The sequence below is a fragment of the Natator depressus genome, chromosome 2 (assembly GCF_965152275.1).
Source record: "Natator depressus isolate rNatDep1 chromosome 2, rNatDep2.hap1, whole genome shotgun sequence".
Taxonomy (NCBI): Eukaryota; Metazoa; Chordata; order Testudines; family Cheloniidae; genus Natator; species Natator depressus.
The window spans coordinates 228535234-228550435 of NC_134235.1; the positions used below are offsets into that span (position 1 = coordinate 228535234).

Genomic DNA, 15202 nt, shown 5'->3' on the forward strand with positions numbered 1-15202 from the left:
TCAAGCTCTACAGGACACCGAAAAGGAACATATTTCCTGGGACCTAATGAATAACTAGTTTTGCGAAGTATTATCAAAGTTTTGCCCAGCATAAATGGTGAACATCGTAACGTTGTTCCTGTAGGAGAAGTTGAATCAAACTGCAAAACAGATACACGGAAATGAAAATTGTGTACTGAACGCAGTCAATTATTAATGACACTAGCAAGCATTTCTTAGTTTGCTTTGGGAGTCGTCAAAAGAAACGTATGACGAAAAGCTTTTCACAATCGATCAAGCAACGCTTTAGGAAATTAGCGCTTTTACATTTATTGGTCAGTATTTTACAACACAATATTAGATATTTATACAAACACCTTAAACACACATCTATGATACACACACAAATATGCTTGAACTATTGGCTGATAACTTGTAATTTCCCAAACTACCAGTTCATGGTAACTATGGAAATGTTTAAATTTGTATAATTTAAGTCTCTTTTGGATAGCGTTGAAAATAGAGATGTCAATGAATAAGAAAAAAAAATATATGACTCAATAGCCCATAAAACATCAATGCCACTAAACTCACTCCTGCTACTGGTCTAGGCAGAATCGAAGGGCCAAATCATGCAGTCTTTCTTCTCTCTGTAAGTTTTATTAAAGTCAGTGGAGCTACTGACGTCATTACAGGCTTCAAGATCGGGCTCCGTTTATGGTTCAAAAGCTAGCAATCAAAGCCTTGTACTTCCAACCGTTCATGCTTGCTCAGCGTAAGGACAAGCTCTAAATCAAACTATCAGTTAAAGCAAGGTACTTAACATTCACGCGGTGTAATTTAAGGGTTTCTAGACAAGGCTGGTGGTATATTTGATTGAAGTTCACTCTTTACTCCAAACTTTGCTCTTAAAGAAAAAGTAGAACTACGAATCAGGCCATGCATGGAACCAATATGGAACCAAGATGGAAATTTCATCGGATACACGTTCATATCCCCATTCTGATAACCACCCCGAACTTCAAGAAAGGAAAGCGTGCAGGTGGGAGAGTTGCGTCTTTAAATTCCTGTCATTAACTTCAAATATACACTACGTTACTTTAGAGAATCAAAGTATTCACAGCTTCCTAACGAGGCAACACACAGAAACATTTCCGGGACCACAGGAAGACATCTGGGCATTTATTTCCTCGCGATCCTGCTCTCTTTCTCTACCACAGAAGGCACCGCTCCTACTGTCAAGTTAACGTGGACGGAGGTGAAGGAAAAGGAGGACCCCCAACAAATTCTTCATCCCCAGAAACTAAAAGAGAAAAGATATAGAAGACACGAACCATCAGGGCACAAATCATGCAGGAAACATGTCAGAACAAAGTTACCCATGCTGAGGCTCAAGCTTGCTCGACTTGTTGCATTATTTCAGATCACTTCCTAAACAGAATGAATGTGTTTGAGAGTTTGTTCTGTGCGTTCCCCTGATACACACTAGGTGACACCGGGAGTTTGGGGTTTCCTGTGAACAGCAATGGAAAGCATGTAGCCTGAAAGACAGTGAAAGTGACAGCATAACCGAGCCTTCTGCCTGCACACCCGTACAGCCTGCTCCGCCCCCACGTTACGCTGGACACTTGGACCCTCTCACACAGCAACGCAGCTAAATGTGCAGTACAGCCACCAGTGCCCCTATTCGCTACGCACCTGAAGCTCAGCTTTAACTTTGCCATTCGTTTTCTCCGCTCGTTTTAACTAGTTTGGGTCATCTTTATGACCCAAGTCTCTCTTTGGTTTACCACGTAGCAGTAGCCTTGAGCCCTTAGCAATCTGCCAGCCTTTCTACAATAGCCTACAGAGAGCAGGTGAACTTGTCAAACAAAACCACTTTTGCTCTTCCTATTGTTTTTCGGATTTAGGTTCCTTTTATTCTACATTTAATGCTGATTTGCTCTACTCCTCCCATTTCTAATGAGTACATCATGATTTTCTATTTTTAAAGAGCAGCTAGTGTTGGTTGGGGGTCAGCACTGGGGGGGGGGTGTTATTATGTAGACATTGCTCCACTTCTGAATTGTGGGTCTAGAAGGAGACGTGCTTAGCCATCACGCCGAGCGGTGATTTTCTGGGTCCAGGCGTTGATGTCGGAGGCAGATTTACATTCGGAGCGATCCAGAGTGGGGGGGGGGGGTGCGGGGGGGTACAGAATACCGTATATCTGGGTCTCCCACTCAGCACTACCGACTAAAGAGCGGGCACTCTCAGTTCAGATGCTAACCTACATGCAAATGTGCTGAATACAATTTCTGTGCAAAATTGCTATTTGAAAGTCAACACTGTTGATCACGTGTAAAGGAAAAGAAACGCCTATGCCATCTCACCAAGTAAGAGCTTATTATGAATTAAAGAAATGCTGCCATTTATCCCATTACGAACGCTTTGTTTTCTGAAAGTTGAAGGAACTCAACGGGCACCCACAGAACCCTGTCTAGGAAACCCAAAAGGTATCAAACGTCCCTTTTCATCTGATGAGAGCAGCACATTTCCAACTCTTTGGGGAAGAGAGTGATTTCTGCCAGACTAACGTCCTCCTGAAAGCCACTGGCTAACACAGAAGGACCTGCTTTCCGCGCTTTCTGCACAACCGCCAACACAACACTCCCGAATAACCCCAGCCGCTCAGCCTTGGCATCACTAGAAGACGCTAGGTACACAGAAGATTCAGATGTCGATTTTTCCAGAGAGAAGAAAGGGTGTACGCCTTTTCCGGGAACCACCAGTGCCGCACAGAGACTTTATACCTTCCCTTTGTGCGCTGGAGATCTACTAGATAGAACTTCAGTGTAAACAGAAAGCTACGGACCATACATTCAACATTATACATTTAAAATATGTACATTCCATCTTGTGTTACTTTTGGGAGGTAGACTGTGGGTGTGCGCCGGGGGAAGTAGCTAGTTAAATGGAAACAAATTAAGTACGTAATGAATACATCTATGGACAAGCAATCAAAGGGCAACACACCTAACACGAAAAGGAAGAATGTTCTTATGTTGAACTTTACATAAACTCTCTGGAAAATACTATCGTTGTGTCATTGCACTAAAGTGAGGAAAATTTATGCATCACCCAATAGCCTCAAACGGTAGTTGTGACAGTGGCTCCAAAACTATAAACAGAATTTGAAAAAGAATCAGGAAAGATCGTCCCCCAAATATTTGATACCAAACCTGAACACAAGACAATAACTAGGACAATATTCATTAATATCACAATCCAATACAGAATTTCTTCATTTTAAGTCTCTTTTAGATAGTAAAAAATAGGATGTAAATATCCTAAAAAGACTAATGACATTTCACAGGTAATGCAATTTAGAAAGAAACACTTCCATGTTTTCTTTTCCAACAATGTGCATTTTTGTAAACTGGTATAAATTGCAATTCAAAAGCACTGATCTCGCCATCCCCAATCATTTTTTATACTGATCAAATGAATGCAGATACTCCCATTTGGGAGGGGCGACATGACATTTCACTTGGCAGTTCTAAACAGGTCACAGACCTTTCACAGACCCTAAGGCAGTGGGAGGGAGCTCTTTACGAAACCGTGTAACCAAATCAAACCAATGGTTACCCCTTTTCAATACCATTGGAAAGGTTTTCACAATGCCATTCACATAGCAGCAGAGAAACTGAAAGGATGGTCATCCAATGGAAATTTCTTTTCCTTTGTTTAAACTTACAGAGCTTAAAAATACTAGAAAACAATTACATTTTGTAGGACAAAAAGGTAAACAGTACTGTACATACATGCAGACTTGTAGGTTATAGGCCTTGGCGTGGCTAGGTGCTTATATGTATATATGCACACATATGAATTTGTATATGTACATTTATTGGAGATGTTGCTTTGTGTGAAGCCAGAGGCACAAAGACACAACATGGCTGCCCTGGAGATGACCTATTGCTTTCAAGTTGCTTGAACACATCAGAATTTCTATTGTGAAGGTTGATTAATTGAAACTGATAAGTTACCATGAATAAAGATTGTTTTTCTGTTTAATGTGGTGGGCCTGATTTGGTAAATGCTTCATTCATGTAGCCTTGCAGTGCAGCATATGGGCAAGATTCATTCAGTATCACAAACATACACAATTTATTATGCTTGTATGGTCACAACCAAAAGGTCTTTCTATTTTAATGACAAAGTTTGAATGAAAAATTCTATTTAAAGAGTCACTAACATTAAATGTGATTTTGTAATTTTTTCTTGTTCTTGGCACCCCATGAATTAAAACAATTTGAAAAGTATAGATGTTAAATTCAGCACATGTATTTGTTTTACTAACAGCATTTCAGAGATCTTTAAAAGTAAGCAAACAGTTTATCTAAAATGTTTGTAGACCTATATGAAGACAGGACGTTATGGTCTGGTGCCATCTTGTGTCACATACCACTGATAAAGTTATCACTATAATGTTTCAATGAGATACTGTCAATATTGGTCTGAGTTCCACATTCCCATGGTTTATATTGGAAGAGGCACAGGAGACTATTTAGTGAATAAACAAGCCAACTTTCCAACCTTGTCCTTTTCATGAGTAAAATCAGCCGCCACAGTTCCATAAATCTTTCAGCCTCAATGCTGTCAAGAATATGTCATGTCCTACTCACATTTTGCAGTAATTTTATTAGAATATTTACAAATTAAGCTAAGTGTCTAATGTATATTTGCATTATTACAGCAGAAACACATTACATCATAAAATAGAACATCAAACAATCATTTATGGCAAACCTATTGTTTCCCTGCTTTTGTGTGTCCTGATACACAGAATATTTTAAAATATTTCCAAACAGCAATGGCTATTTTTTTTTTAACCACACACACACATACACACACACCCCCTCCCCCCGATATCTGGTATGGTGATCTCCCACTGACTTCAATAGGGCCAGGATTTCATCCATAGGGTGCAAAGAGAAAGAAACCTCCCTCAAGCTCCCTTTTGAGGTACCCTTGGGGAAGAGTCTCCAATAGGAGACAAGTCAGCAAAATCTGCTACTACAACTCCTTTCCTGAAGCCCGGGATGTGTTGGAGCAGGGCAGGGGGAGTGGCCGGAGTGCGATGCGCTTTGGCAATAGCCAGCTGGTCACTACAAGACCCCACCACACCCACCAGCTGATGGCGTTTACAGCATCCCTCAGGCTGCTCTATCCTGTGCCTAGGGGGTATGAACAGGGACTTGGGGAGCTATAACTGACTTCTTGATAGCCCCATCTCACTGCTGCGTCCAGCACTATTTGGATGCAACAGAGAACTTGGTCCACAGTCTTCAAGCTGAGTCTCTTATGGTTGTGACAATTAATTATTTCTGTACTTGGGCCTAGGGGCTGATCTGGAGTGTGGAGTGCCTTCAATGCTAACTAAAGACAATGGGAACGGAGGATGTTCAGCACCTAGCCTGGTCAAGACTTATAAACACTTACAAAAGACAAACTTGGTGCTCTTCTGTGCACCGTACAGGTAGCAACACAACTCTCAGACAGGAATTGGACATTTTGAGCACAAGGGGCCAAAGCGATCCCTGCTGTTATTCTACTGGAGTGCTATTAGGAATTCCTTTGGCTGTAGATGTGTAACCAAATAGAGTGCCCGCTTCAAGATATATGCAAGTTCATTACATTAGATTGGTGATCTGTAGATGATAAACTTTTGTTATAACTTGTATATCTTTAATATTCAAACCTATGGGGCGCGGTACCCATGACTGAGCCTGTTTTAAAACCACTACCAATCAATTAAAAGCTCCCTTCTGCTCTTGCTATGTCCAAGTTAAACTCAGAGCCTGTCTGAAAAGGAAGACTGTTTTCCTTCTGGGACAAATAGTCCTTAGTCAGAAACAGGACCTAATGCCACTGGTAGGGTAATGCAAAGCAGCTTCTGGCACCTTTTCGAACCACAATAATGTTTCCTCTCAGACACTCTAGATTCCATAGTCATATTGTTCCTTTGTCACATATTTTGTTTAGTTCTTTTAATTAAGTCAAGTATCCTACCTATAGTACTGGATGATATGAAAAAAAAAGGTCCCTACTCAACTCTATGGAAAGGAAATTAAGTTTATTTTATTTAAGCTACATCCTATAGATTTATTTTAAATGTTGTCTGTACAGGTTTTATTTTTCAGAAATGTACATCTATCTAGGTTTCCCAGTGCTGTAGCGTCTGTACTACTTTGTCCAGTTGCAGTGTGATACGGATGATATCAAGACATTAGCTGCAAATGTTCTTGTAATCTTTTTTATTCAATAGTTCCCAGTGAATCATTCTATATTGAAAACATAATTTGTTTTATGGAGACTACATTTCCAGTGAGAGTGTGTTGAATATCAAGACCAACATGCAATGCATCTTGGTAAAGGGAGGCAATACAGTGCCATTGATAATCAAAAGATGGAGAATCTGGCTCTGCCACTGACTTCCTGTGACCATGGGCAAATCACTAAACCTCTCTGCACATTAGTTTCCTTATCTAGGGAATAGGGGTATTGCTATTTACTTTCTTTTTAAAGGTAGTATGATATCTATGGATGAAATTGTTGAGTTATATAAGGAATACACATGTGGCACTCACTAGGTGCGTCAGTGGCTCTGAAGCTGGGATACAGTTAATACACCAAAGAATATGCTAACCTATGAGCTGTAGTCCATGAGAACATGGAGCTATCTAACTGTAGGGCAATATATTGCTATCTCTGGCCTTGACTAAATTCTGAGGGGTGGGCAGCCTGATTTATGTTTATGAATGGAGTCAGCACAGACAGAGTTCACTCTCTGCACATTTGGAACGTCACTGCACAACTCCAAAGTTTATCATGGTGCACTGAAAACTGCCAGAAGAACCAACGGGGGGTGGGGCGGGGGGGGGGTGGGAGAGAAGGGAGGACAAAATCAGGAAACAAAGGGTATCTCTCTACGTGAACTGCTCAAGAATGTGTTTATAAATCAGTAAGAGCCAACTGTTGAAGGTGTTCAGCATCTTCAACTGGCAATGGGTCGAATCCAACACTTGTTTAAGTCAATAGGAGAGCTGCCAATCATTGCAGTAGGTGAAGGATCAAGCCCATCAATTGCAATGGGAGTTCAGAGCACTCAAAAAAAATTTCTCAACATGCTAAAGAAGCTCTTACGATCTGATCCTTTCTGTATATGGGAGGAATGTTGGTACTCACACCACAGTCATGCATCTGCTGAGGCCAATGGGAGTTTTAATCCAGTATTTTTAAAGTTTCCTATAAAAAAATGCACTAAAACTACCTACAGTTTTTGGCAATTATTACAATATTAAAAGCGACATTAACAAGCATAATAAAGATAGGTGTAAGGAAAGAGTGCCAGGGTTGGAGTCTGTTTTCAAAGTCCATGTAATTTTCTATGTTTTTTCCCCCCCCTAGGGAAAACAAAACCAAACCCAAAACAAAAAACAAAGATACACTTTTTTTAAAAAAACCCAAAATCAGTTCCAGGAATGCAACATTTACTGGAGACCTTCAACAGCAAACCAGTATATCTGGTTTTAATTCAGCACATAAGGGTTTGATCCTGCTTCTATTAACATTAATGGGAGTTTTCCCACTGACTATAGTAGAAGTCTCTTAATTAGATAAGAAACTTTATTTGGTTTGTGCATCTAAGGCATTATAAATTAGTGAAATATGGATTTTGAATTTATGAAAAAATTCTTTGACAGTGTCCTTTCAAGCACTTTTAGACTGACCTCTTAACCTCCTCTTCCTGGATTGACAGAGTAATTTGAAACAAACAAACAATGTAATCTATCAGAATAATTTGTGTTACCTCTGTGCATCAGATATTTATGTTTGAGCTTTCTCTTACTGACAACCCACGTAAAGAGTCACTGTTACTTTGCATTTTTATCTCCGAGATTCGTGTCTTTTCTACTCATTAAGAATGTGTCTAGAGATTACAAAGTCAATAGTACCCACATACTGGACTGTGAGAAAAGTCTTCTAGAGTACATAAAATCAACTGCAGTGCGTGTCATACAATAGAAGGCTTAGATGTTCTTAGCTACCCAAATTTATCACTGTTACATAGAAACAGAATAAAAATTGTTGCAAATTTTTCATTATAAAATATATTACACCTGTTTATACCAATTTAAAAAACATTGGAAGGTACACATTCATCCTTTGACTATACTAACTACTTCTTATACCACAGGCTTATTTATCAATTCCCTTTATACATAATTTCTGTATCTTACGGTCTATTTACCAGTTTTGAAACACTTTTTTTTCCCCCAATGCATCGGTTTCTTTTGGCTGAAAGCATATTATTGTTCAGAATAAATCATCAACATCTTACCTTTAGATTAAAATCTTCCATCAAACATCAGTGTTTCAGAAAAGTCAAGATACTGATCTAACTGAAGCGCTAGTTATGAAACCAACTACAGTGCAGTGGAAGAGGTCACAATAATGTCACAATTATCTTGATGGATCATCCTCATTCCTCAAAGATGAGAACTGAGGTTTGGTTTACACTGCAAAGTTTTGGCGGCATAGGTACGTTGGCTAGGAGTGTGAAAAAAAAAAAAAGGTCACACCCCCTTTGCTGACATAACTATGATGGCCAACCCCTTGTGGATGCAACTAAACCAACAAAAGAGTGCTTTTGCTGGTATAGCTAACGCTTTTCAGAGAGGTGGTTTAGCTATTCTGGGACAACTCTTTTTGCCAACTTATGCTGCATCTCCACTAGGAGGCTTTGCTGGCACAGATATACCGGCAGAGGCTCTGTAGTATAGATAAACCCTAATTTATTCTTTATGGGCCCCGATTAAAACTCACTGAAGTCTATGGAGACTTATTTTTATTTAAATCTTTGAATCAGGCCCTATGGACCTTGGTCATGCTGAGCAGTACTAAAAATGGAACTATTTGCATAAGTAAATAGAACTCAGTGAGAGTAAGATTGCAGAACAGGGCCCCCATTTGAGTACAGACGCTTGGGGATTTAGGATGTTCGTTTATGACATATTGTCTTCATTTTTAAAAATTATAACATTTATAAAATATAATCTTTGTTAAACATTGAAACCTTTACCCTCTTTCTCTGTGTTATATTTCCTGTATGCTCCCAATGTGTTCAGTTATAAAAGGAAAGAGACTGAAGTTAAAACAAAACAATCATGCCCAATGTACATGAAAGGGCCTTTAGATATGGGCAGTCCCAAATGTACAGTTAGATAAATATTACAAATATTTTTTTTGCTAAGATTTGTTTGAACAACCTCGTTAATTTACTTTCTACAAACATTCTTCTCAGTGATTTATCTGAAAGAGTATTTGCAGAAAGTGAAAATTTCAGAAATATTCATGTGAATATAGGCTCACATAAGGTTCATGCTGGAAGAGTTAGCACAGTCATCTTGAAATCTCTATGATTTTACTACTAATTCCACTAATCTAGTCAGGAAACAGAAACACCACCATGTGAATTAGGTGTCAAGTTGTACAATTCAAATAGTCATAGTAATAGTAAACAAGCTATAGGTTGATATATATTTGCACAAAATATCTGAGAAATTCTAAATAATTTACACATGCTTAAAATAAGTATTTACAGATAATCTTCACACTGAAAAAGGGCTAAAATTGTTAATAATCATCAGTCTTACCTGAATGCAATGCTCCCTCTGATCCTTACACTTAAGTCAAATGTATTAGAAGATACTTATTTTTTGTGATTTGTTTGATTTTTGCAAAAAGAAAAAAAGATTTATTCTAAATAAATAAGATAAATGGTACCAAGAGATCTAAGTCTTCTGAACTAAACAAACCACAGCTCCCTGGAAGATTAACAAAAGGCCACCACTAACTATGAATAATATTGACTGACCATAATTTCTGTTCAGAATTGGCTTTAGAAAATATGTGGTTACAAAACAAAGTAAATTTCTGACTAGGAAAGTGTACTTTGCTGAAAGAATGTGTGAACAGTGCAGAGTGTCCATGGTGCTGAAAGGCTAGAGTTAAATATGGTTTGGAAAGAGGTGGAAAGGGATAGAGAACAAGGGCTGGATTGTGCACCATTGGGGTCAATCGAAGCTTTGGCTTTGGGACTTCAATGCAGGATCAGACCCCCAAACACACTTTCACAGATAGAATAGGGTGAGTTAGGGAACAAACAGGAGTGAATATGTAATTTTATAAGAATGATTCTCTTTCTTCTTGAAGTTCCTTACTCACTGAAAATCAGTTGTTTTAGTGAACCATCCCCTTTAGAACGTTCTGCATATTGTTCTGAAAGTATAATTGGAAAGAAAAAGAAAGATATTTCATACTATAATGCATAACAAGTTTGTGCGTGCTATTGGAAAGTATCCAATTATCTATGATAAAAGGACAGTTAAGGGCTTGTCCACACAGAGACTTCTTAGTGTGTGGCAAGGTAGAGTGTAAAACTACTGTGTACTAGATTGGCCTGCACCGAGTCACCATGTGGACTGTGCTACCATGCACTAAAAGTTCCATAGCACACTCCAAAACTTTTAGTACACAGTAGCAGGGTTCACATGTGACTTAGTGTGCTGTAGATTTACACCCCAGCTTGTCACCCGTTTAGTCTGTGTGGACAAGCCCTAAGCTTTGGACATAGTTGGAGTTTCTCAAAGATGCCTGGGTTTAACACCTTCTTTTATTTTGATGAAGCAATTCATTTTCATAACAGTAACATGAAATGTCAGACAGGATATTTCTAGTTGATAGCTGGCCTTCAGGACATTTAAAGTTAATGTCTTATGCCTGATGCTTTGCAGCTGAAACATGATTTAATTGTTCTGAAATTCTCCACCTACTGGATTGCTTAATTTCTCATTTGCTATACATGGTGTTATATGGTGCCTTTCAGCAGACTAAAGTATACACAAATGGATAACCTCACCCCAAATTTAAATACAGCTACCTCCAGAGTGCAGTGGAACTTAACAGCTATAGCAGTTGTGGCAAGGCACCCCTTCTGCCTTGCCGGGCTTAGTGCTCCCTCCTCTGGCAGGGACAGGGCCTGGGGTAAATCAGCCCCCACTCTGGAGCATCTGTCTTCTCTCTTTGGGGTTTGTTTCTCAGAGCCTTTCTGGTAGGCCTCAGGGCAGGCCCGAGGAGTGCTCCTCTGCCAAACAAAGGTGAACAAGTCTATAAAGCATCAAAACAAAAGGGGAATCCCTTTCCCTGGGGCAAGTGTTGTCTTCTCGCTGGCCCCTGGGGTGTCAGTTCCTCCCCTACACAGGCACTGGGTTTTGGGTGTCTCCCCTATGGGGAGGATCGCAGTCTCTCATGCTGGAAAAAGAAAAGGAGTACTTGTGGCACCTTAGAGACTAACAAATTTATCTGAGCATAAGCTTTCGTGAGCTACAGCTCACTTCGTCGGTGAAGTGAGCTGTAGCTCACGAAAGCTTATGCTCAAATAAATTTGTTAGTCTCTAAGGTGCCACAAGTACTCCTTTTCTTTTTGCGAATACAGACTAACACGGCTGCTACTCTGAAACCTCTCTCTCTGCTGCCTCCAGCCTTGCAGCAGTTTGCCTTCCCTCCCATCTCTCTCACCAAGAGAGAGATTTTAACAGGTTTCAGGCAGCCCTTAATTGGACTCAGGTGTTCCTAATTGACCTGAAGTAACCCATTGCCAGCTTGTAGGAAAAAGGGCCTTTAGCATTCTAGGGCCAACATACCTGTTTTCCCAGACCCTCTTGCAGCCATCTGGCCTGACTTTGTCACACAGTGCATAGCAACAGAACAAAATAGTGGACAGAAGTGCAAATACTGTATCTAATTGGAAAAAAAAAAGGGGGGGGGGCAATTTAGGTAGGCAGGCGGCTACCTGAGCAGGAATTTGTCTAGAGCAGTGGTTCTCAACCAGGAGTACGTGTACCTCTGCTGGGTACACAGAGGTCTTCCAAGGGGTACATCAACTCTTCTAGATATTGCCTAGTTAACAGGCTACATTAAAAGCACTAGTGAAGTCAGTAAAAATTAAAATTTCATCCAGACAATGACTTGTTTATACTGCTCTATATACTACACACTGAAATGTAAGTAGAATATTTATATTCCAATTGATTACATGGGAAAAATTAGAAAGGAAGCAATTATTCAGTAATAGTGTGCTGGGACACTTGTCTTTTTATGTCTGATTTTGTAAGCAAGTAGTTTAAGTGAGGTGAAACTTGGGGGTACACAAGACAAATCAGACTCCTGAAAGGAGTACAGTAGTCTGGAAAGATTGAGAACCACTGGTCTAGAGCACCAGGGTTAACACCCATATTTATCAATAATCTGATTGTGTTATGCAGGAAGTCAGACTAGATGATAATTGTCCCTTCTGGACTTAATCTATTAAGCTATGAAAGCAAAGCATTACAAAGCTTTGATTTTAAAATCAAAATTACTTTCATATGCAAGTAATGCAAGGCAGTACTTAATTATGTTGCAAATACTACTGTATGCTTAGGTGGATGTCTACTTTGCATGGGCAGAGACAACTGGGGACTTGTGGATACTTTAGTCCTCCCCCCACTCTACCCCACCAAAAAAAATCAGGTACTGCATTAACAAATAAAGGAAAGACTGAATCTTGAACAGGAGCTCAATTGTCTCACATTATCAAAAGGAGACAAATTTAATCATGATATAAAATTACTCAATAAAGCATTACTTTTTTTAAACATAAGTAAAAAGAATGCCTTGCATAACTGAAAAAGTTCCAGACAATGATCTTTACCCTGGGCTTTTTGAAATTAATTCTTCTGCAGTTATTGAAAGCTATAAGTCAGTAGTTTTCTCCTTGTATACAGGTAAAATCATACACCAGTTGAGCTATGAGTTTTACACTGTGGATCAAAGCCATGTTTTAATACTAAGTAGAGCACTGAAACTATTCTTACTTACAACATTAGTAGCTGGTACCACCACAATAATTTTTATCAACTTCACCACTTCTGAAAACAGCTAATGTTTGGCTTGGCTGGGTGAACAGATATTTCTGAACTGACTTCAACAATCCCTCTGGAAGATGAAAGCTTATTTGAAACAGATGAAGCTGAATAATCTAGTCAATCCTGGCTGATTTCAGAACCATATCCCTGAAGCATGTCTTGATCTCACATTTCTGTCATATTTGTCTAGGTTGTGAGAGCTTCAAGATTTTGTAGCCTGTTTGAGTTTTGATTGAATTCTAGACAATGTAAAAAAATCAATTACTTCAAAGCAGAAGTACTAATAAAATTCCTTTACTGAATTTGGGTAGCTAGGTTCACTTGTCTCTATTTACATTTTCTTGGTAATTTTTCTCTTCCTTGAAAGCTCAGGCATTCTGGACTTTCTCCAAATTAAAACTTTTCTGGGGGATTTGCTCCCAGAATAAATTATCACTTTCTTCTGATCTGATGGACTGAAGTGAATTAGTCAGTCATTTTCATATAAGACTGTCCTTCTGTTGCTGAAAAGTTCAACCCTTGCAGAGTTTTGGGCAGATTGTCTACCATGTTTAGGACTTTTTGTCATAGTTCAATATCAAAAAGGAAGTTAAACTGCTCTGTTCGAGCTACTGTGCCACCAATTCAGACTCTTATTTCAGGATCTTTTGTTGCATCCTTCACAACTTCTCAAGTTGTACAAGGTAAGGTAGTTCTTAGAAATTGTAACCAATACTGCTTCTTGGAGAGTCCATCTTGTTGGACAGAGGGCATTGATACCTGGTGATGTACTTAACACTACATATTTAATGTCCTGAACTTATTTGGGTAATTACAAAAAAAACCCTGCTAAATTAATTTTAAAAACAGTTACAAGAGTATCTTAGAATAGTATTATTTTCAATAGCATCCTGTTATGCCAAATTCAAAGCATACCCATTCCAATGAGTAGACATAATTTATGGTTCCTCGTGTTGCCATCTGATTGTTACACCTGATACTAAGAGAGAAGGGATCAAAAGTCCTTATACAGAGGGGGAGGGGTGACATGAAAAACTTTATTCACCAAACACATTAAAAACTACTAAAAATGTTATAAAATTACCATATTTACACAAAGATATGAGTGAAATAAAATGAAACCACTTTAACCATGAATCACTAAAGCATCATCATCACCACTAAGTTCACTCTAATATTGTTAACACACCAAATCAACCAAAAGTTATCCAGGTTACAAGTAATTTATAAAAGGTGTAACTGATCTGCAGCTGGGCCACAATCCGCGTGTGGAACAGCCCTAGCACATCACCGTCTTCTACCCTGGCTATTCAGTTCTAGAGAGATTTTAGAATGGCCAATTTTTGCCTGACCTAGAAAAAAGTTAGCCAGGAATGAAACCTGCTGAATGTGAGCACTGTATCTCGCTCCCAGAACAAAGAAAAGAAAACCATTCCCAGACCGTTGAAAAGCTGCTGAAAAAGAAAAACGAGAGGAATCAAATGGGGGCAATGAAGGAAAAAATGAAACACCATTTCTGAGGCTAAACAGAAAGTGCACTGCACAGATCTGATACAGTCACAAAATGTTTGGTTGCTATGATGCTGTGCAGGACCCTCCAATGCAAGTCACCAGAGCACTTAGAATGAGGAGGTTTCTACAGCATCCTCCAAGCTGAGGACATAAAGTCACCCAGGGACAGAGCCATCCTCTGGGTTGTATCAGGGAGAACAGAGAGGGTGGCATAATGCCACACATACCACAGAGCTGCTTCGTGATCATGGCTACAAAAACATTTACCAGACCCTTCCAGGACAACTAACTGCCTGGGTGCACAAGAAATCTCATCCACAGAAGAGAAGGAAACCAGTGAGGGGAACAGAGGGTTCCCCCACTTGAAGGACAGTTCCTGCAAAATGCTGAGTAGCCCGTTTAAGGAGTGCCACATGGAATTCAGCAAGAACCTTATCCAAAAAACACACAGACTGATTTCTGGTCGGAGCAGCAAAAGCTGCTGCTGATTTCCAGTGTGACAAACAAGGAACAATCAGGTGGGGCAGCTTGTCAGTCCAGCCTGAGTAAAGGCAGAAAACAGGCTCCTGGCGGAAAGACCTTCAGAAAATAAAAATGGGCTGAAAAACAGTGTCTCTTTTAAGACCACAGGCGAAAAATGCCTGGTCAGGCTGGGCACTGCAGAGAAGTCACCAGGCATTAAAAAGGCCATTATAGAA

The 15202-nt window shown here is 39.5% G+C and overlaps 1 protein-coding gene across 3 annotated transcripts in view; it reads right to left on the reverse strand.

Annotated features, from left to right (window-relative positions):
* Positions 1-302: 302 nt before the first annotated feature.
* The window catches only part of C2H10orf67 (chromosome 2 C10orf67 homolog), a 159577-nt gene continuing 144677 nt past the window's right edge, over positions 303-15202 (reverse strand). For all 3 annotated transcript variants that reach the window (XM_074946078.1, XM_074946079.1, XM_074946077.1), the window contains one exon: positions 303-1282. In XM_074946078.1, coding sequence (XP_074802179.1) covers positions 1218-1282 — 65 coding nt within the window. In that variant the 3' untranslated portion in view covers positions 303-1217. The remainder of the gene's footprint in view (positions 1283-15202) is intronic.